The sequence below is a fragment of the Trematomus bernacchii genome, unplaced genomic scaffold, assembly GCF_902827165.1.
Source record: "Trematomus bernacchii unplaced genomic scaffold, fTreBer1.1, whole genome shotgun sequence".
Classification (NCBI taxonomy): domain Eukaryota; kingdom Metazoa; phylum Chordata; class Actinopteri; order Perciformes; family Nototheniidae; genus Trematomus; species Trematomus bernacchii.
In genome coordinates, this window is record NW_022987801.1 from 2,961,404 (window position 1) to 2,985,140 (window position 23,737).

At 43.2% G+C, this 23,737-nt stretch overlaps 1 protein-coding gene across 1 annotated transcript; it reads right to left on the reverse strand.

Annotated features, from left to right (window-relative positions):
• Nucleotides 1–296: 296 nt before the first annotated feature.
• tesk1 (testis associated actin remodelling kinase 1) lies at nucleotides 297–23,490 on the reverse strand. Its single transcript, XM_034150207.1, has 10 exons — nucleotides 23,172–23,490; nucleotides 12,605–12,726; nucleotides 12,445–12,493; nucleotides 11,190–11,336; nucleotides 10,367–10,449; nucleotides 5,365–5,455; nucleotides 4,647–4,730; nucleotides 3,681–3,767; nucleotides 2,261–2,357; nucleotides 297–2,162 (listed from the first exon to the last, which is right to left on the reverse strand). The coding sequence occupies exons 1-10, from the start codon at nucleotides 23,364–23,366 to the stop codon at nucleotides 1,069–1,071; spliced, it is 2,049 nt and encodes a 682-aa protein (XP_034006098.1). The 5' UTR covers nucleotides 23,367–23,490; the 3' UTR covers nucleotides 297–1,068.
• Between the last annotated feature and the right edge of the window lie 247 nt (nucleotides 23,491–23,737).

The window sequence follows — 23,737 nt, forward strand, 5'->3', positions numbered from 1 at the left end:
GTACCGTTCACCATAATTTCTAGCAAGCTAATGTTTGAAAATTAAGCACCAGGTACATCTGGGGCTGTATAGATGTAATTAATAAATAATTTGAAGTAAGAAATTCAAATGTTGACATAGTTATGGCTCTAGATGGGAAATCAAGGTTATGATGAGGGGAACGTTAATGTCTGAACAGATTTTGATCCATCCAGATAGACATTTTGCACAAAAAAAACACAAATTTGAACAGGATAGTGAGATATTTTAGCCTTGATCTAATATAGCTAAAAAAAAGACAGACGTATCAGGAGAAATAACATTCTATCTTTTTATTCAATGCCATCTTTAAATAATAAGAATCTGTACATCTCATAAGCAGGTCTTCGACCATTCATTCCTCAAAGTAATAATAATAATAATATCAATAGTTTCCTTATTCACAACAGTAATACAGTTGAAGTGCTTAACCAGGCGACCAGCAGGGCCAACAGAGATCATACAGCAACAAAAAAGGTCAAAAGAACGGTGTACAGCACACAATCTCTTACCTTTCCTCTCTCTCTCTCTCACTCGCACACACACACACATCCAACCTTTCACACTGAATCCACACTCTCACACACAGTCCAGCAGTGCACCATACACCCTCTTGGTAATTAAAGACATGAAAGCAAAAACTGCGTGTTCATTCAGCACCAATCAACAAAAGTAATTGCAGCCGTAATAATACTAAGCTTAACATTCCTCATTTCAGCATCATCATCAGTCATGAGTCTTTTTATCTCTGGATATACAGGATCCAAACAAACTGCTTACATGCTTAACAGTTCAGGACGCTGTGGATAATCAGTCAGATCAACATGTCGTCCTCAGCCCAGCAGAGGGCGACATGCAACAGCAGAGAGTCCCTCGCCCCACAGCTTCAGCCTGGAGTCTGTTCCTCTAAACCCATCCGCACCCAAAAGTGAGTCTAGAAAATAAGCAGGGTATTGCTGCGTTACAATCTGTGCAAATTCTGAGAAGACCCGCTTAATTTCCAGGAGGGAAGCTTTTGTTGCAGAGTTTCCACACTCTTTGTTGAGAAGTTTAAGTCTGTGCCCCCGGCAAGGCGGTGGTGGTGGGGGTGGGGGAGGGAGAGTCTTTTGGTCCCGGAGCGAGCAGCCCACGGGACGCTGCATGTTCCCCGTTCAAGTTCTTGTAAGGGTTCATGCGCGGCGGAGCTCTGAGACACATGGAGGGGAAGCGGAGGCCGGCCAGGCAGCAGCCGGGACACGAGACCACCTCCTCCTGGTCCAGAGGATAGGAGACCCCCTCCTCCTGGTCCAGAGAGCGAACGCTGCCCGAGCCGTAGGGGGTGGAGCCTGCAGGGTCACTGGGAGGGGAGTGGTAGCCGTTGTTGTTGGTCAATTGTCGACTCACGACCACGTTGTTGTTGTCCAAGTGAGAGAGGGGAGGCAGGCAGGGCGGCCCGTTGGAGATGGCCGACCCCCAGCCGTTTGAGAGGGGAGGGGTGGAGGGTTGGATTGGAGTTGAGTAAGCAGGATGAGGGGAGAGGTTCGAGTACGGAGATGAAGCGCTGTCCTGTGTGTCCGGGGAGCTGGAGCAGTCCATCGGCTCTCCGTCCTCCGGGTCCATGGACAGGGGCTCAAGAGACAGACCGGGCAGACCTGAATCACTCCCACTCCCCTCCTTGATCTCCTTCTCTTCTGCCAACAGTCTCTCTTCTTCCAATAGTCTGTCTTTCTCCAACAGTGTCTCTTCTTCTTTTGTCTCACAGTTTACAGCGTCCACTTCAGACGGGGACTCCTCCTCGGTCAGGACGGTGTTCGGTGCCGATGTGAGGTGAGGAGGGGGCGTACACGGCAGCGAGTGGCAGCGCCGGTGTCTCCTCAGGACAACGCCATCAGTGTCGGACACAGAGGGGTCCTCGCAGTCCGGAAGGGGGGGCAGGGTGAAGGTGAGGGAGATGACCGACTTGCTAGGGGTGTCGAACAGCTTGATCTTGCCCCCCTTGAGGTCCTCCCTCTGAGAGAAGGGGTTGATCCGAGCAGGGATGGCGTTGGTGACGGAGGGGGGCGTGTCCGGGGGGAGCAGCATGTCCGATTTGCTGCGGGAGAGGCGAGGGTCCGACGGGAGGCAGAGGGACCGCCTTCTGAGAGGGCCGATGGATGGAGAAACAGCTTGAGAGAAAAAGGGAGAATGGAGATTATTATTATTATTTGTTTTTTAAACTTTTGTGTTTTTTAAACTTTTGTGTGTTGACGGTTTGATGACTCACCTTTGACTGTTGGTTCATCTTTCTGCTTCCTCTCAGCCTGCTGCCGCTCCAGCTCCACCACGATTTCAGAGAAGGATGGACGGAGCTTTGAGTTCATCTGGCAGGAAGGAGAAACAAATTCAACAAATTGAACTCTGAGATAAAAACTGCAGTACAAAACTAAAACTGATTTAATCCGTCATCATTTTCCATTTTAATTGGCAACAAATCTAAAAAAATTAAGGAGTTAGAAACCTGGCGTGGCTGTAACAAGGTGGACTACACCCACACATTTCAAACATGCGATCTATCTTATAAAATGATGGCTTTCAGTGATTAAGGCCCTGTCCACACGGAGACGACATCAGTTGAATCCGCTAACGTTCTCTATCGCAGGGGTTCCCAAAAGTTTCAGCCCACGACCCCCAAAATAACAGTGCCAGGGACTGGCGACCCCTGTCAACGGAGGGGGGGGGGGTTGTCGATGGGGGGGGGCCTCGCTGTGGGGAAATTCTACAGATGGCCAGTCCACCCCTGCAAAACGGAGCCCGAATCCGATACGCTTTGATAACAGCTCCCAAAGTGGGTAGGTCTGAGGACGAAACGCTTGCGGCGCCGTGTGTACGCCATATACGATCATTTCCTGAAAACGATGACGCCATAGCCCCGGCTCTCCCCACCTCTCCTGCTCACCCCCGCGTCATTGCTGATGCGTTTCGCCAACAACAACAACAATGGCGGATCACAGGGTTGCGTTCGTGCTCCAGACGCTACTGACCATGATACCGATTTTAGTGCAAATCTACAGCTCCTCTACCACAACCATCAGCAACAATAATAATATAATATAATATAATAATAATGATAATAATAATTGTCATCGGTCTTATTCGCTGCTTTTGGTGTATTTTGTGGCGGAAGTACAGCGCCACTTATAGGCCCCGCATATGTACTACAGCGTCTCCAGCGTTTGAGCGTTTTCGTGTGGACGGAAGACTTTTTTGAACACGACTAAGGTTCGTTTTCGTCTCCGCTTGGACGGGGCCTTAAACACAGGTTACAGACATGCTTTGTTTAAACATGACAGCCCCATTAAAGATAAACCGACAACGCCACGGGTACTTAATCATCTGGTATAAAGAAGCAAGGCAAAAGCTTCTCCTCCCGAATAACGCTGTAGATACCTGGTACACTGAGGTACACTGAGGTACCTGCATGGTCATTTGAAGAGTATTTAGTGGTGCTATTAAATTGTATCGCACTGGCATTACCGTAAAGCACCAACAATCAAACTGACAACTTCCTCAGTCTTCCCCACCATCATGAACAATATAATAAGCTAATAAAACAAAGCTAATAAAGTGACCCCATACAAAGAAAAGTCAAGGGATGTGTGCCTATGTGTGTGCCTATGTGTGTGTGTGAGATGAGTATTCCTTACATTACAGCAGGAGATGGCCAGTTCCAGGAAGTCAGGAGGACAATCTTCCACCATCTGCTGAAAGGTCACCACATCCAGACCAAAGTCCTGTACAGAAACAGAGGAAGTTACACATTAAAGAAAGTGTATTATTTCATGAGCCCACAAAAAGAAAAAAGTCCCCTTATATGACTGCTCAACTGCTGCACTGTTAAAAAGCCACAAGGGGGAAAAATGCTGTCATGAGACAAAGGCTTTTAACAAAGATGAGTACATTTACCCAACATGTATTTTGTACAGAGAATTAATTGTATCATTATGGGTGCCTTTATTGGACAACTAAGAAATGCTGCAATACGTAAAATGGCAGATGTCAAATGTGGAGTGCTAATGCATAGATAAAAGCAAATTTATTTTGTTTAATAAACGTTTGTTTGGTTTCTTTCACTACCATCTTTAAACAGTTTTCAATGCTTTGCAGTTATTAGCAGCTCCCCTTTTGTGTATTTGTGCTGCATGGTGGTACATGTCAACAGCATTCAAATTAAAGCAGTTTTAACATGTTCTCCAAGTGCTCAGGACATGCTCACAGCTTGAACACTGTGATAAATAAACAGATCATAAGGCCCTCTAAATATGTTGTCAATTATTTTTGAGAATTCGGACACATGAAAGCTTCTCAAAGATAAGAAAGTCGGCTTCCTGTTTGTTCAAGATGACAATTGGCTGTTAAGAGTCGAAAATAAGATGTGTAACATTTTACATAATTCACATCTCTAGGATGGTGAAACTGTTGCTTCATCTCAAGTCATTGTGACATTGCAGCTTGCCCAACAGTCCTGTGATCTTGAAACACTGACAGATATCAGGCAATAAACTAATACAGTTAATGTTCGCCATGAGGGTATTCATGCAGTGCTGTATGACAGGAGACGTGCGTGATGATGAGTGTGTGATGATGAGTGTGTGATGACAGCACGTCGGTACCTCGGTGCGGGGCAGGATGTCGGGGTCGGCCTGGATCCTCCCAATGACCTCACACAGGACGATCCCGTACGCAAACACATCCACCTGCAGAGAGACGAGTCGTTTCAAGAGGATACACACACTGACATAAAAGATGAGAGACTACTATACAGTTTATTTTGTACTTGTGCAAACTTCTTATTTAAAAAAACTTTCGTAAATGATCATGCATTTTTAAGTACGTGCACTGACAAACTTATATTCTAGGGAACAAATCAAAAATCTAAATGCATTTCGTCTGTAACAATTGCATGTGGTAGTAGTTTATGAAGTGTGTGCTTTTTATTGAAGGCATCACGGTCTGAAAATCTAGATTATGTAGATGTATACTATTTTCTGCAGTATTATCTGAAAACATGCTTCATTCTGCACGAGGTTTATGCTCATTTGTAGTTTCCTGTGAGCCCAGGCCGGCTGCATGACCCAGAAAATGTCATCATCATTCCTTAAACGCAACCCTAACCAGCTATCAGCATGTCCACTTTACTGAATAGAGAAATAAAAGGTCAAGAAGTGCACCTCTTACGTCACTAAATACCTGTTTGCTTTCAACATCCCTGATTTATCAAATATTTATTGCTTTACTCCACTTCCCGGGTTATTGGACTTTCTTTCATCACACCCACAGTGGACCTTGAACTCAACAATCTGCAGGTGAAAGGCGCAGATCTGTCAGTACCTTCTCATTATACACCTCTCCTCTGAGCACCTCCGGGGCCATCCAGTAGGGGGAGCCCACCACGGCCAGCGGCTCCTGGTCCTCTTCATCGCTGCAGAGAGGAAGAGGAGGGAGGCTTCATGTTAAAACAGCAGGACAGTACGTGAGGCTCAAGCGAAACCTCTCAAATCCTTTTCACTACACCAGAGTTTAAAATCATCTTATGATTCATTATGGGGATGTTCTTTTTAAAATAGTCACAGCTAAGCGCAAGAATACAGTTTGTTTTAAGGGCTCTTTTAGTCGTAAGAATTAGGGGTTTAAAAAAATAAGTGTTTTAAAGTCTAAAGGGTTTGTTTTAAAACTGCCTAAAAAAACCTTAAAAAAAGGCCTTGGGTCAACAACATCTGAAAGGCAGATTTGCATGCCAACAGTTAAGAATACACACTTCTGCAATATGTAACAGACAATAAGCAAAGATGGTGACAAAAACAGTCCAGCAAAGCAGGCATCACGTTCTTTTTTTTATAAACGCAGAACCAAAACAAGTTAGAGGGAGAGAAGTGTCTTATGGGGTTAATCTGGTAGTGTGTGTGTGTGTGTGTGTGTGTGTGTGTGTGTGTGTTTCCTCTGTATCTAAGAAACCGCAGTGTTTTTCAGTTATGTGCAGATATCGTTGTGCAATTTTAGCTGAATAAAAAGGAAGGAAAACACAAATGTGCAACACACACACTTAGGTGTTTACTAAATGTTAAACTTACTATTTCTAAGTGTGTAAATATATAAAATATTCCATTTAAGTTCCACTATGTCACTTAAGTTCAAGTATTTTCTCTTGTCCCCAGTTGATCTACAATGTGACATCACTTCTCCTTAACGTCCGTTTAAGTCCAAAACTCAAATTAGACAGTTAGCCGATAAACAGTCCACACACACACACACACACACACACACACACACACACACACACACACACACACACACACACACACACACACACACACACACACACACACACACACACACACACACACACACACACACACACACACACCACACACACACACACACACACACACACACACACACACACACACACACACACACACACACACACACACACACACACACACACACACACACACACACACACACACACACACACACACACACACACACACACACACACACACACACACACACACACACACACACACACACACACACTAATGTGGGCTATCTATGATACTACAAAAAAATGGCAGTGATGGCAGAGGGAGAGATGAGGAGCTCCCAATGTAAACACCATTTGGAGAAGTGGACCGACAGACAGAAGGAACCAGAAAGGGGGATCAGAACGAAGTGAAAACAGAGACAGAAAAATCATCATGAAGAGAAATAGTTTAGAGGACACCAGAGGAATGGTGGCATAATAAAGGACAGGAGTGGCTTGCCGTATGGAGGGGCAGAGATCCAGTAAGAGCGAAAGCAGGAGACTGGAATACTTTGACCTTATTTGGAGTGCTTCCTTAAACCCCTGTCATCTCCTCTCCTTCCATCCACTCATCCTCCCCTCCTCCCTACTTTCCCTTATGCCACAAGCAAAGTGGAGAACTCCAACGCAAACATTCGGGAAGGGTTGTCAACATCGCCCATTCTCTGTTAGCACAGCGCTACAGGATGTAACGGTGCTCGACTAAAATACAAAGCAAACATGTCAATGAAAATGACGGAAACACAAATCAGCAGCTGCTATTGAAACAGAGGCTGGAGCAAACAAAGGCTTCATGTTTTACAGCTGGGAAAAAACCCAATGACACACATTTTGTAGAAGCCATGCATGTGTACAAATCGAAATGTGTGACGTTGTTTTAAGATGGATGGATACGCATTCTTCTTTAGTGAAAAACAAGCAAAGTTACAAGCTTTTCTTCGCTGACAGTGACACACACTTATGTAAACACAAAAGGTGAGCGGGCACAAACAGAACCAGCAGATACACACACCACACACACACAAAAAGGGCAGGCCGGGTTACAGTGGCAGCTGTCTGGCCTCAGTGAGAGTTGTGTGTTTACTAACTGCAGAGGAGTGGAGGAAGCTAACGGGACTGTGTGTGTGTGTGTGTGTGTGTGTGTGTGTGTGTGTGTGTGTATTGTTATGAATTAACTGCCTGACTGTTGAACTGTTTATCGGCTAACTGTCTAATTTGAGTTTTGGACTTGAACGGACGTTAAGGAGAAGTGATGTCACATTGTAGATCAACTGGGGACAAGAGAAAGTACTTGAACTTAAGTGACATAGTGGAACTTAAATGGAATATTTTATATATTTACACACTTAGAAATAGTAAGTTTAACATTTAGTAAACACCTATAAACACTGCCATTTTGTTGTAGTATCATAGATAGCCCACATTAGCAGATGGAAGTAGCACAGAAAGGAAGTGTGTGTGTGTGTGTGTGTGTGTGTGTGTGTGTGTGTGTGTGTGTGTGTGTGTGTGTGTGTGTGTGTGTGTGTGTGTGTGTGTGTGTGTGTGTGTGTGTGTGTGTGTGTGTGTGTGTGTGTGTGTGTGTGTGTGTGTGTGTGTGTGTGTGTGTGTGTGGTTATGAATCAACTGCCTGACTGTTGAACTGTTTATCGGCTAACTGTCTAATTTGAGTTTTGGACTTAAACGGACGTTAAGGAGAAGTGACGTCACATTGTAGATCAACTGGGGACAAGAGAAAGTACTTGAACTTAAGTGACATAGTGGAACTTAAATGGAATATTTTATATATTTACACACTTAGGTTAGGTGTTTACTAAATGTTGAACTTACTATTTCTAACATACTGTATGACCAGCTGGACCCAGGCGAATAGCACAACATTAAGGCCTATCCTATCACTTCACAAACAAGCTCTCAAAGTGTTGGACAGAAAACCTAAGCTATACCACCATTGCAAAATCCTGGACAACCATAACCTGCTCAGCTGGGGAAATCTTTTAAAACACACTGATGCATGTCTCATTTATAAGATTATAAACGGCAAGGCACCCCCACCACTCTGCACTTTTATACAGCAGAAAAACTCAAACAGCAGAACCACAAGGTCTGCCCTAAGAGAGCACTGTGTAGTCCCTCTTGGGTCCAGTTCCTTTGGTAAACACTGTTTCTCTGTGAGGGCATCAACACTTTGAAACACAATACCAATACAGATAAGGAATAACACCTCCTATCATACATTTAACCACTATCATAAGAACTGGCTTTTAAGCAATCAAAAATGTGAACACTTTTAACTGTATCATAGTATGATAGTATTTCATCTGTTTGCATGTTTGTCTGTTCCTATTTATTGTTGTACTGCTGTTGTCTGTTGTATTCTTTTTAATTGAGAGCCTTATTTGTTTTTCTTTTATCTGCTGGTTCCATAGCCTTACACTGAAAGACAGGAACAGCCTGAACAGCATTGTTAAAACCTGCTCCAAGATCATCGGCGTGAAACAGAGAGACTTAAATTCCTTCTGTAACCAACAGAGAGCATTCTGAACTCTCCAGGTCATGTACTTTCACATGAATTTCGTCTGTTGCCATCAGGGCGAAGATATGCTCTACCTGATCAAAGGACTAATCGCTTTTCAAAATCAGTCATCCCTTCTGCACTCAAACTTTTAAATTCTTGAAAGGCTTTTAACTTGATTATTTATTTATTTATTTATTATTGTGATGCTATGAACTATTTATAGTGTAAATTGGAATTATCCACATCTGTGCTCCCGGGTGTATCTGTGTGTGTTTCCTTCCTGTATGTTCCTGCCTGTGTCCATGACATAAACTGCTGCTCATAACCAATTGCCCCTTGCGGGATTAATAAAGTTGTTCATTGATTGATAATTATGTTTTTATTTCTCTAGTCTTGTTGTGGTTATTTAACATCTTGCCAAGGACAACAGTTGAAAATGTGCCTGCTGGCTAATACTGGCTCATTTACAGCAATGTGGATTAATGTGCACTGTCCTTTAAATAAATAAACAAGTAAAAAAAACAAGTGAAACACACTTATTTTCTTTTGTGCCTAGAAATGGAAGACTAGAGAGATACTAGACTCATTTCTGTACATTCAAGTGTTTAAAGCCAATATCTGAGGGCACATCAAGTTTTTCCAGATAGAGTTTTTAATACTAACAAGATTTTAGGAATGTAAAACCGTTGGAGAGTTTATAACAAGAGTTTTTCCCTTGACATGTCTCGAGTCAAACCTAATTCATTCAGGATTTTTCCATTCGTCACCTTTTAGTACCTTCCTCATTGTGGTATATCCTATTAGAACTGGATCATCCACTTTACGGGAGATATGATGTCACTGGAAAAGCAGCTGGAGAACATCAAACTAGATAGCTGTAACGTCGCTGGTCATTTACAGTCAGAACAAGCCAGCGGTTAATTGATGGCGGCGAATAAAAAAATGCCACATAAATGTCACAGCATATTAAAAACACAGCTGCAATCCCAGAGGAGGAAACACAACGAGACGAAGGGAACAGAGGAGGAAACACAACGAGACGAAGGGAACAGAGGAGGAAACACAACGAGACGAAGGAAATAGAGGAGGAAACACAACGAGACAAAGGGAACAGAGGAGGAAACACAACGAGACAAAGGGAACAGAGGAGGAAACACAACGAGACAAAGGGAACAGAGGAGGAAACACAACGAGACAAAGGGAACAGAGGAGGGAGTCTGTGGAGTCATGGCCGCCTTTAAAATGACGCTTTATAATATTAATTAAAAGTTCCCTAAACAGTGAGTGATGGGGGGGGAGGGGGACGTCTGTGAACACAGGACATGCACACTTTGGAAAAACCCGTGAGTAATGCGTCCTTCACTGTGTGATTGTGTCTCATCGGAGAGAAAAGAGAAGCTCAGACACATATGGCACGAGGGACAAATGAGAGGAAGGGAGAAGTGGAAGAATGTGATTTATTGAGCGTGACTTATCTAACACGCGTTGATAGGAGTTTTGATGAATTGACTGACCTGTAATCTGGGATTTTCTCCGCCAGGCCAAAGTCTCCCACCACGGAGGAGCACACACGGCCCTCCCAGCGCACCAGGCAGTTCTGCAGAGGGGTCAGAGGTCACACACACATCAGGATTACTGCTGTTAAGTGTGTGTCCAGCATTGCTTTTCCATGTGGCCCCTTTGTGTTTCAACAGATGTATTATGCAGAGCTCTTCATTTGCTGTAACGGCTTTGTAGGTGACCACATTCAAAATGAACTGCTGATGTTTCCACCCTTTCAAAAAATCTCACTCAAAATGAGCGGAAATGGTTTCTGTCCCATTTCCCAAGTGATTCAGTCGTCATTTCTTTTGCAGACTCAACTTGAGATGTCAGAGACTCTTATCGATCCTCTTCGATCCATATAATATAAGATAAAGATAGCATCAGAACTATTTATCTCTTGCTTTGTTAATGTTTAATGGCTTTATATGTTGTGGTTTGCACACTTTATCTGTATGCTTCATCATCAGTCATTTAGTTATTACAAATGTTCTGTTGTAAAAAGCGCTGAATAAATGATGTTTGATTTGATTTCCCCTCATTTCTTTAAAGTACACATGTGAGGCAGGAGCTCAATGTTATTTTCCATTCATAATTTTACTAAATTGACTTAACATTTCCCACAGATCCTTTTTGTTGACGTACTGTAGTTGCCATTTTTGTGACGCACCCACAAAGCCTCTTAATCTGCACTAGAGCTTTTTACTGTTTCCAAAACAGAGGGGTGTGTGCGCGTGCGTGCGTGCGTGCGTGCGTGTTGTTCGAGGGCACTGAGGCGTGTGTGTTTGTCGTCACCTTGGAGGTGAGGTCCCGGTGGAAGATGCCCTTGCTGTGCAGGTACTGCAGTCCCCGGGCGATGTCCAGCGCCAGGCTCATCCTCACGCTCCACGACAGGTACACGTCGCTGCCCAACAGCTGCTCCAGGTTACCGCCATTAATGAACTGGATCATCAGGAGAAACAGAGAGGTCATTATTATCACAGGAACACTTTTCACTTTGAAACTGCTTGGATGTTGATATGAAAGCCGCTTACACATCTCAATGAATACATATTAAGTCATATTTTTGTATCTTCTATTGTCCTGTCTAATTGACCAGTTTATTTCACTGCTCCTTTTGAAGCTTACAATTAAAAAAGTAAATTATTTGTCAAAATAAAGCCTAAATATTTATTTGTTAAAGCTTATAAATGTGACAATTGACAGCTTTTCTTAGTTTATAATCACTGTAAATGTAATATCCAAGAGTTTAAAGTGCTGTAAGACAAAACAAGCACAAGTTGAAGATGCCACATCGAGTTGTGGGAAATCGTGCAACCATAGCGCAGTTTTTTCAAAGTTTTAAGAATTGTACGAGCAATTTCTGGATAGCGAAAGTAGATCTAAAAACAGGACACACAGATGTGACACAAATCAATCCCAGTCCCATCACTGTCCATCAGCTAAACCTCTTAACAGGCAGCAGATATTTTTAATCCCTATTATGTCTGAAACCTGCTGACCTACAGCATCGAGCTCCGATGACGGGTCACACAAACACCACCTCTACAGACAGCAGACACCAAATCCCCCCTCATCCACTTTTCAATGTTGAGCAGCTCAGTTACCACGGCGACGCCAGGTAAACCCATCATAAGCAAGAAACAGGTGGAAAGTCATGAACTGCCCAACCTCAGTTTGTGTAACACAGTGGTTTTATTCCATAAGACTGTTAAACACCTGAACTAGAACATCCATAACACTCACAAATGATGTATCACTTGTTTATAACTCTTATGGCACTACTTATATTCTATTTTATTGTATTACTTGCACTATTTTATCCGTTTTATTGTGTTGCACTGTTGGAAGAGCCTTTGACCTAAGATTTGCATTGATATAACTACACTGTAGCCATGTACGAATGACAATAAAAGCCTTGAATCTTGAAACTGTGACAGAGTTCATGGAGAGAGAGATGACCGACTGAACTACTATCTTGAATTATCATGAAAAATCAATCAAAACACCCCAACTTGGTCTCCAATTCGTAAGTGTTTTAGCGTCTTACCTCTGTGAGGGCGTGGAGCTGGCCCTCATGAACACAAACTCCGATAAACCTAAAAGAAGAGAAGAGAAACTATTTCTAGACACACAAATATAATTCATGACCAGCATTAATAGAATCTAAACCAGAAAGTAGAAAAAAGACACAGCAATGTTTGAGTTACCTGAGTATGTTGGGGTGCGACAGTCTGTTCATGAGCTGGACCTCCCTGAGCATGTTGGCTCTGTTGCTGGCCAGGATGTTCATCTTCAGAGCCATGACCTGACCGGACACACGGTGCTGCACCTGGATCAAGCAAAAACAATTCCCCCAAATGATTGTATTTTGATCTATAAGTGACACCACATTTGTTCCAAAACCGTTGATTCAACATTGTCTGTGTGTAAACTGGAAAGCCAGAGAAATTATGCAATGCAGTACCAAATGTAAAAACCCTCATCAGTTATCAAAGAAACGTGACAGTTGACATTACATATTAAAAAGAGGCCTAATTGTGCTTTTTTTAGTTTTTTTTAAACCTGAACATTACCATAAGAGGGCCCCTTTAATTTAAACATACATCTCATTGTACACGTGAGCACGTATGAAAGATGTATAGCAAAATAGAAAGGTCCTCTAGCAGTATTTATGATGATGTTTCATTAAAGATACATAAATCACATCCGTGGAAACCATCTGAAGTCATCAAAGGAATCTTCGACAAAGTGTTGAGTTATGGTTACACCTTTTTTGGAAACTGGCCATGAAACATTGTCTTCATTTGTTTTGGCTGCTACTGCTATGGTAATGGCTCCGTCTGGTATGGTAACCATGGTGACGCAACATGTTACACTCCCCCTACGGCTACATGTTAGTGCATATTTGCTTGGGCAAGTAGGTTGACCTGCAAAGAAATGCACCGAGCAGCAGACGAACACTTACAACTCTGTCAGAGAGAAGAAGTTAGAGGTTTTCGAGTCTGTCAGTTTGTGTTCAAGTGTGTGTGTGTTCAAGTGTGTGTGTGTTCAAGTGTGTGTGTGTTCAAGTAAGTGTGTGTGTGTGTTCAAGTAAGTGTGTGTGTGTGTGTGTGTGTGTGTGTGTGTGTGTGTGTGTGTGTGTGTGTGTGTGTGTGTGTGTGTGTGTGTGTGTGTGTGTGTGTGTGTGTGTGTGTGTGTGTGTGTGTGCGTGCGTGTGTAAAACTAAAAACAGAACAGATGAGGCTAATGGAAATGCCGTTAGTTATGCGGTGATTTGGGTTCAAACTTGTCTGTCTTGTCTCCAACAATTTTGAATCCATCAAATATTTGTTGCTACATTTCCCTCACTTCGATAAACAAAAAGGACTTTGTAGAAAACACGTCGACATCTCTCAAATCAAGGTATCAATAAAGGAACATATTGGTATCGCCAACAAAGCGTGTACCTAACCTACTTAAAAGACAGTCAACAGTGTTTTGCAAATAACAGCAGGTTGTAATCTTGTGTTTTGAGTGACTTGTGTTTGTTTTAGGATTTGCAGGGTTCATACACTTTTTCACCAATGATTTTCAATGACTTTTCCATGACCATTACTCTTTCTCAGCGGTACCACTGAAAATGGTTTATTTTAACATGGAACAGGAAAATAAGGTCTGCATATGAAACATGTTGTGCCTATCTAAATCAAATAGTAGGCTTATAGCTTCTACACGCTACTAAAATCTCTCACCAGCAAAACACCTCGTCAGTTAAATGCCATTTTACGTTTCATTACTATACGATACAGTATTTATTATCATTATAGTATTACTATTTTGGCGATTAGATCAAATATAAATTATATTTGATGCAACTTTAGTTACATTTCCATGACTTTTCCAAAACTTTGGGGAAAATATTGTTTTCCATAACTTTTCCAGGGCCTGGAATTAGCATTTAGAATTTCCATGACTTTTCCAGGTTTTCAATGACCGTAAGAACCCTGGATTTGAAATCAAGCTTTTAAAGCTCACCACATTTCCTTGGAGCTAATAATAAAGTTGAACCGGCATGGGAGGGTTTCAGGTTGTGATTGCATGAGTGTGTAATGAAAGAATAAGAGAGTGTGTGAAGGGTCAAAGTCTGGAGTCAGAAGTGCTGATCTGAAGCCAGTGTTACACCGGCCTGGATCTCAGCTGGGATCTGGATCAGAGCGGTGATGGAAAACAACCACAAAGCCTATTAGAGACCAGACTGAGTGCAGCGAGTAATGCTATTAGCACACACACTCATACCTCATCTTAACGGCCAGTCAATAAGAGTCATTCTTTGCATCCGTTTTAAATCCTTTCTCCACAGAGCTACTTGAGCCTGGGGCAAAGTGCTGGATGCCCACGTGTAAATCACATGTCATTGTGTGAACAGTAGTTGCTTCCTCCTGGAAAGAGGATGTTGGCGCAGAAATGGAAAAGATGCTGCAGGAGTGTGGAGGGGCTGCCGGACTAATCTTTATGTAATTACAGCTCTAGAGGATGAGCAGACTCCTGGAGGCTGGGAGACAGAGATGCAGTCGATTAGGAGGTTTCCTTTCACACACAGCCTCCTCCTGCTGCCATTAGCACAGAGTTCTCTGGCAGGATGGCGCTGCATGGCTGGGGATTTACATCACACTTTTTCCCTGCACACGTCTGCCTTCACAATTAGGTGAAGAAACTCTTACATGCTCGTCTGGCATCCTGGGACTTTAAAAGCTGCTAACATACACACACACACACACACACACACTATGATTCATTTAGGCAGGTTACAGTGCAGACGTCAGCCAAATGCTGACGCAGCAGAAGTTAGAAATGCAACTCTGCCTCATTTGACTGTTTTGTCATTAAGGGCAATATTTTCCCGTGTGTGTGTGTGTGTGTCCTAGCATTACTATACTTGTGGGGACCTAAATCTGTTTACACAGTCACGTGTGGGGACTCGCCTCCCTTATGGGGACATAATGGAGGTCCCCACAAGGGGAATCATTAATTTTAGGGTGAATACTTGGTTAGGTTTAGGGTAAGGGTTAGGCATGTGCTGGTTATGGTTAGGATAAGTCTCCAGGAAATGCATGTAAGTCAATGTAATGTCCCCTGAAGTGATGTATACATGGTGTGTGTGTGCGTGTGCGTGTGTTTTTGTCCTCTGAAAGAGTCTTAACCCTGCAAAGCCACCACGAGGTCTGTATAGTGTTTTTTTTTCTCCCAAATTCTTTATGCCAACCACTTTTTACTGGTCATCTCCATGGACTCGCCACTGGAATGCCAATGTCCACGCCTACATCAAGATTACACCATGATATGGAGCAATTACACACACACACACACACTCGGAGCAAACACACACACCCACAACAGACTCTCATGCATGCCGCTAAAACACACCCTAAAGCTCTCCTTCAAAACACACTCGGCCTTGTAAAGTGCTGCAGTCAGCAGAGGAAAGGTCGCAGGCATCTCTCTCGCTCGGTGAAGCCAACATGTGCAGTGATGTCTGTCATTAGCCGGCGGCCCGGCGGGACGACTGAAGCACAGCGAGGAGGAGGAGGAGGAGGAGGAAGAGAGTGCAGATGGAGGATGAAACCAAAAGGCAAGAGAAATGAGTTGGACCTTTGTAAAAGAGTTGTCCAGAAATTGCAAGAAAATGCGACTCTTCTCAGAATCCAGACCAATAAAGATGAAGGATGTTTGTTTAAAGGATGAAAGTAACCAATGGTCATTTCTGTAACACTTGCCATAACTACATCTGTTAGTTTTATTGTACAGGGCTGTAGCCAGTATATTGGAAATACGAGACTCCAGGATACTAGCCATCAAAAACACAACATTTCCTATTTCCAAATGTTCAGCGACAATATATATTTTGTCCAATTTATTCTCCTGTCACAATTGCCTAAACTCAGTGGTTGCATTTCCTTCATTGCAAAAATTACAATTATTTGAGAAATACCAAATCCTGCCATTTCTACGCCTCTAAATCATCACATTCAAAAACACTCACCATGTTCAATTGTAGAATATAAAATCCTCATGACTTTAAAATAGACGCGTTCTTTGAAACATTATCAAGTGCCCAACTTCCCTGTCCTCGGTGGTAGATACAGTCCTGTGTTTATTCATTGCTTTTGATGATTTATTTCCCTTAATGACACTTTTTGGGCTTCCAACATTTAGTGGAAGTGCTTTTGAAGAGGAGAAAACTCAGTGTGCAGAACAAATCACATGTTACTGCAGTTTGCAGAGGTGGAGTGTGACCAAACTACTTACCTACATACACACATGCACACACACACGCACAGCTGAATGACATTGCCTCTGGCGACTGGGACAACTTGTAAGGCGTCTTTTGCCTTGTGGATTTGAAGGGTACTTCCCAATGCTCTAATACCCAAACACCTTTAAGTAAATGATGGGTATTTTTGATGGAAATACCCAAAGACTACCTTAGAATCAGTTGCTTATCCCCATAAGACTGTCATGTTATTGTGGTATGGTACTTTACAGTCTCACTGCTCAGTACCTACCCTTGAAAAACAGAAATATCATCACTATGTGCAGCGTTTTTCCCCAGACCAAAGCTAAATTTGCCTTAGAATCAGCTTTTCAGGCCATCACTACAAGACAAAAAAGGACCCCTTCGCACAATTTGACAGGCGAGCTTTGAGCTAAAGTGTGAAGGGAATGCAAGTGAAAAATTCCCTGAGGGGAGGTGAAGTCCACTCACTCTGTATGTGCGAATTTGAGAAAATTAGCTTCTTGTTCAAACCAACTTAAGGCCTAAGCCGCCGCCTGAGGCTCTGCTCTCAGTTATAGCGCGAAGAAGCAAAAAAAGTGTATGAATGCATGTGTGTGGGGACTGAAATGAGGCACTGAGCCGTCAGCGAGCGAGCAGGGAGGTCCCCCCCCCCCCCCCCCCCTGTGTGCGGTCGAGTCGGGCTCAGAAACACAACCTGCTCCAGGAGGCAAACAGTATAGGTAGCAGACAAGCTGACACACAACAGCTCACTCACTCCGTTGCACAACAACAACACTGGACTGACCCCCCCGCTACACACTATCCTAAACAAGAGTAAGTGGAGGTTTAGCAGAAGCAGGTTAAAGAGACAGACAGAAAGACGGCACTGCTGTCTGATAGTATGCATTTACCAGGCAGAGAGGGTATAATGAGAGACTATATAGCGTGGCATGTTGGGAAATGTAGGTTTTATTGGAGTCATACCTGGAAGTCATGATATCTAGGCTTCTGCAGAGTGAATGTTAACCATCATTTTTATATCTGTGTCTTGCAAGCTCACACACTTTCTGTAAGTTTAATACTAAAATCCTTTGAGTGCTCCTTGAATTTGTCCGAGAGTCTATGAACATTTGTCAGAATCCTAATGACTTGTTAGTCCTTCTGGGGACAGATGGGCACATTTTCTTTTGATTGAAGTGGCAGACATGTGGCTTGACACATTTTTAGATAACGTTTTTTTCCCAATTTAGGTGAACCGACTCTTGATAAAAAACCACTGAGCTCTGCTGCACTACTACCACATTTCACAACTTCTGATTTGGTCACACGCAAACCCGGAGCCATTTGTTTACTTTTTTAAATGGGAGCGGCCTTCCTCGAGGTTTAGCTACCACACTGCCAACATGTGGAGCGGAGGAAATGCTCATTGTGCGTTGATGTAAACACTAACACTGCGTCTCTTGAGATTAATTTATAAATACACTGGTAACCATAATGGAAAGGAGGGGGGATCTGAAACCAGATAATTGTGCAACTCTTACCCAACATTTCTCTATTTTAATCCCTAGTTCATCTTAAATATTTTTAAGCAACAAACAGCTCAGCGCTTTCGTGTTTGTGCGGCTGTGCATAACATAAACAAAGCTGAATACTTGTGCGGCGAGCGGCAGCAGAGCAGGCCCCGACTGGAGAGAGGGAGGAGAGGAACGATGAGAGAAAAGTGTTACACTAAGCCGCTAATGTTCAAGTCTGCACTGGCTCTGCCAAACCAACACCATCCTCCAATGGCAACACTGACACACTAAATCCCCAACACTGAAATTGATAACAAAACACACAGGTGACGGGTGATGATGGATCGAGGGGAGTGTTTGCACGAAGTCCTTTGTTGTCGTTTTGCTTTCTTCAGAACTGATATTGTTACCGGGAATCACTAAATACTGGTCGCATCCCAACATGTTCTGATGGGAGAGTCCCACCATCAGTATCCGTTTCTATCAGGCACGTGTTCTTGCACGAGGAGTCTTGGCAGACATTCTCCCGAAGCTGACAGGATGTGACAAATGATTTTGATTAAATGGCTGAAATCCACTTTTTGATATCAATAGGACTATTGTTATGAAATCAAAGCATATGCACATGGCAATAAAAGCTGAAATTATCTGAAGGTTTATTAGTATTTCAATTATTCTGGGTCCATTTTGACAATCAAAGACACGCACACACACACGTTTTGGCAACCAATTTCCTGCACATTAGCAGTCTGTCACAAGCAGCTGCCACACACCTACAGACACACAAGCGCACACCCACACGTACAACACATCATCATCACCACTCAAGTTGACAGTATTTGTACTTTGGAGACGCCAGTCTGTTTCAAATCCTCTCTTTATCTAATTACTCTCCTTCAGCTTATTATCAGCATTTCTCATGTGTGAGCATAAAACAACACTACACACACTTCCATCGCTGAACTCTAATCGGGCTAAATCACAGCCTGTATAATTACCATGATGACTACTTTCTTCATGGAGAAATGTTCACTGTGTGACTCATGTTAATGTAGTTGAATTTCAGTTTTACCTCCCACTTTTCGCAACAATTAAAAGACAAACATTTCTCATCAACTCTGACAACTAGGAACTGTAGCTACCAGAAAATCAGACCTTCCCAACCTGGGCTGTTTGCACACGAACCAGGGTGTGACCACGCTAACACCAGACACTTTAAGATTAACACATTTCTTTCAAAAGAATATTAAAAGCTTAAAGGTCCCATGTCATGGCCATTTCTACTGATCATAATTCCATTGTTGAGGTCTACTAGAATAGATTTATATTGTGCAATTTTCCAAACTCACATTGGTTTCTCATACAGCATCTCTGTATAGTATGTGTATTCACTCTCTGTCCTAAACGCCTTGTTGGAGCTCCTGCCCGCCCCCTCCCTATGAGCCCACTGTGCTCTGGTCAGCTCGCCCACTCTGTTCTTTTGAGATCACCACCGTTACAGCGGAACATCAGTGATTATGTGTTACAATGGCGTTTGCAACCAGAAAATGACACCAGTAATGACAAACAGATGAGAATGCTGCGTGGGGTCTGGGGGCCGTGTTGGCGATATGTTGCGCGGCTCGCTGCTGCGAGGAGCGGACAGTGTGAGCTGGGTTCATTTCCTGCTTGCTGTGTGGGGTCTGCGAGACATCGCGAATGGACCAATGGGTCCATTTGGGTATGGGCACGTCACCATACCCAGGAAGAAAAAGATAAATCTCCAACGAGGCGTTCTGGGGCAGCATAGACAGGTCTTTTCTGTGTTAGAGTTTTACTCGCTACAGGGTGTACTTTGAGGGTTTGTGACTCTGCAGACCGTTTACATGCAGAAAAAACCTTCATAACACACAAGGGGACGGGTAATAACCAGAAAAGCATGACATGGGACCTTTATGTATTTCACAAAAAGAAATTATGTTTTATAATTGTACCACACTTATCTTAAAGCTAATTTTAACCATCAATATTTTTGGAAGATCATAGTAAACATATGCCTACAGCCAGCAATTATCCATTAGCTTAATAGGCTATAGCTAGGCACAAAGACTGTAAATGGGGGCTTATATGAATGTATAAAGCTTTTTAGTTGTGTAATCCAACATTTTACAGTTTATTTGTTGATGTAAAATATTTGTAATGGCTTCCACTGAAAGGAAGTAGTCATGTACCCAATGTACTGTTAGCATTTGTGAGCTTAAGCAGTGCTAGCAGGTGGAATTTGCTACTTTTGGCTAAGCAAACTAGTTTATCTGCTGTAGCTTCAGATTTATGATACAGACATAAAAGTGGTATAAATCTTTTCATCCAACTCTTGGCAAGAAAGTGAACTTGGTTTCCCCCCAAAACTATTACTTTTAAAACCCTAAAACATAAAACATGTTGGTGTGGTAAAACATTAGCAACGAGCCACACTACTACAAGCTTGCCTATGAAAGGCCTTTACAGATCCAAACATTTCCACTTTCAACAAACGGTAAAAGCTTTTGAAAACAACATGGACAGATTTCCATGTCTCATGTAAATGATGGAGGAGGGCCAAATGAGAACCAAATCCGATAGGAAGCCTGATCTTGTGGTTCTTTGTTCTTAGACAGCAGGTGTTATCTGTATTAGCAAATATACACATGCATCATCAGAACGGATACAGGTGGGAAATGACGCAGTAATCCAATTACAAATCAATCCAACTTGTTTGTTAAGGAAGCTGCAGCCCTGAGTAAAAAACAGTACAAATAAATACTCCCTGTAATTAAATTAATCGAGCAATGGTGCAATGTCTTTGAGATCGAGGGGTTTTATTGCTTTTTAGCCTATAGGTTGAGTTAAAGGCTAATGGGAAAAGAAACTAAACAAAAGGAGTCTTACACAAGGCAAACACTCAAGGAACTTTCCTTTGAAGAATATTAAAAGGAAGATTAAAAAAGAGCACCTGAAGGATTTCTCTTGACACATGTGCTCCCCTCCTTTTGTCTTCCCCTTTTATTTTTTTCCAGGTTTTGCACAATTGCACATGGGAGAGGTGAATGGCTGCCTGTCAGCCTGCTGCGAGCCTCCATTGAACACACACACACACACACACACACACACACACACACACACACACACACACACACACACACACACACACACACACACACACACACACACACACACACACACACACACACACACACACACACACACACACACACACACACACACACACACCACACACACACACACACACACACACACACACACACACACACACACACACACACACACCACACACACACACACACACACACACACACACACACACACACACACACACACACACACACACACACACACACACACACAACACACACACACACACACACACACACACACACACACACACACACACACCACACCCACAAAACACACACAACCCACACACAACACACAACACACACACACACACACACCACACACACACACCACACACACACACACTTTGTAGCCAAGTGCTAAGACGTCCAATTCAAAGCCTGAATGTAAGGAAATGCACTATATACACGCAAGTGACTGCTTAATGAAACAAACGAAACATCAGATGGATGTTTGTTCTGCAGAACAGTCGGACCTTTTTACTCTGAGCTGAACCAGGAACAATCGCTCAGCCATGTAAGCAAAGTTTATAAATGTGACTGATAGCCACGGTAACAATTTTGCATTTATATGGCGCTATCAAAAGGGCAGCCGATCCAAACCCAAGTGCTAACTTAAAAAGCCAGCCATAAACCACAGTGACATTTGCATGCTCATTGGCCATTCAAAGGGCAAAGCTGAAGGAGTGGCTTCACAACATCGAGTCTGAGAGTCACATCACAAAAGTCTTAAGTTAATGAGGTGAGGCTTAAGTTGGCCTTGCATTGCCAAGGCTTGAGTGTTCAGAGAGCTTAATTCAGAGTTTTTACTTTGCTTGATGAAATGTCAATGTCTCAGGAATACGAGGCTTAAATGTGATACAGTTGTATGAATCACATTTGGTAATAGTAAATGTTTGTTTACATTTGGCTGATCACACATGGGATTACAAGACACTGCTTTATGCAACATCTTTTCGCGCATAAAGTAGGGCTGAAACAATTAATCCATAAATCTATAAAAAGAAATTAGTCCTTTAAAATGGATGCAGGTTATGTGAATTTACTGGTTAGACTCCTAACTATTTCTTCCTTACATATAGTAGTACAATTGAATATTCGTGGATTAATTGAATATCCACAACTTTCTCTGCTTTTAAACAAACATTATATAAAAATAAACCAAGTTGACTTTCCAACATGAAGCCGTTTGCTCCCTGACCAGCCTCCCTTTGTGTTGTGTTATCTCTCAAACCATCACACTGTTGTTCTGTATGTGGCGACTCTTAATGAGGCGAATCAGGCGACTCTCAGAGTTAGCCTCTATGCAAGTGAACGGCAGCGTGACAGGAAGGGGGGTGAGGTTGCTGTCCTGAACCCGGGATAGTGTTACCTCCACGTGTGTCAGATCTACCTGTCCTGACCGGATCCAGTTACACACCAAAACACACACTGAGTCCACCTTACACAACATGTGGGTCAGTGCAGAGCAAACACGTGTGGAGAGCGGAGCACCTTAAGGAAGGACACTGAGGTGTACATTTCCAACATGACGCTATCCTTTAAGGAAAAAACTCCCATCACCAACTTCCTCCTGCAATTATTCAGCAGCATCATGCTTATTAGTGTGCACTGGTTGCCATGGATACAGCTTCTGTGATAGAGGGTGAGGGATGAAGTGAGGAAGTCCCTCAGATCTGTCAAAAAAAGTTTAGTTCTGCACACACTCTTGCCTAACCATCTTGCATAATCAAATGGATACATATATATATATATTTGATTTTGGAGACCTGGAGGAGTTGAAAATGCAAACTTTGAACCTGCAGAAAAAAAAAGTAATGGCACTTTCTCTCACCTTGAACACCTCTGAGAAGAAGCCAGCGCCGATCTTCTCGCAGGTGAAGTCATCCAGGCGGGCCAGGCTGGACACGGCGCTGCGCAGGGCCCGGTACGAGGACGGCCGGATCCGGTTGGTCCCGTGGACGCTGTGCATGGGCGGCTCTGCCTCCCTCTCCTGCTCCGGCTCGACCCTCTCCGTCTCCATCTCCATCCCGGTAGGAGGCGGGAGGAGGACGTGGGAAGTGTGCGTAGTTACAATCCAGCCCGACTACTGTTTACATTTCCCATGTCCACCACAAGGCCACAGCGCAGGGGGTGAGAAACTCTCAGTTTGGGGTGAGAAACTCTCAGTTTGGGGAGGGGGGGGGGGTAATGTCGCAGCTGTGGTCAGGCTGTGTCACAAATTCCTGAACAGCCTGTCTAACAAAGTACGCACGCGCCTAGGTGCATCCTGCAGAGTCAGTGCGCAGTTTGGGTGAAGTCCCTCATGCCGTGCAGCAGAGGAGGCTGTGCCGATTTGGAAACTGCGCACACTGCTGCTGCTGTCTTGGCAGTGAAGTCTCTCTCTCTCTTTTTCCTCCT

Bases quoted from the DNA above. Each gene is read 5' to 3' on its own strand.
- tesk1 (XM_034150207.1), bottom strand. From the start codon at position 23,366: ATGGAGATGGAGACGGAGAGGGTCGAGCCGGAGCAGGAGAGGGAGGCA. The intron at 2,358-3,680 runs GTAAGGAATACT...CCTTCCTGCCAG, and splicing joins TGGCCATCTCCTGCTGTAAT to ATGAACTCAAAGCTCCGTCC. The intron at 2,163-2,260 runs GTGAGTCATCAA...TTTTCTCTCAAG, and splicing joins AGATGAACCAACAGTCAAAG to CTGTTTCTCCATCCATCGGC.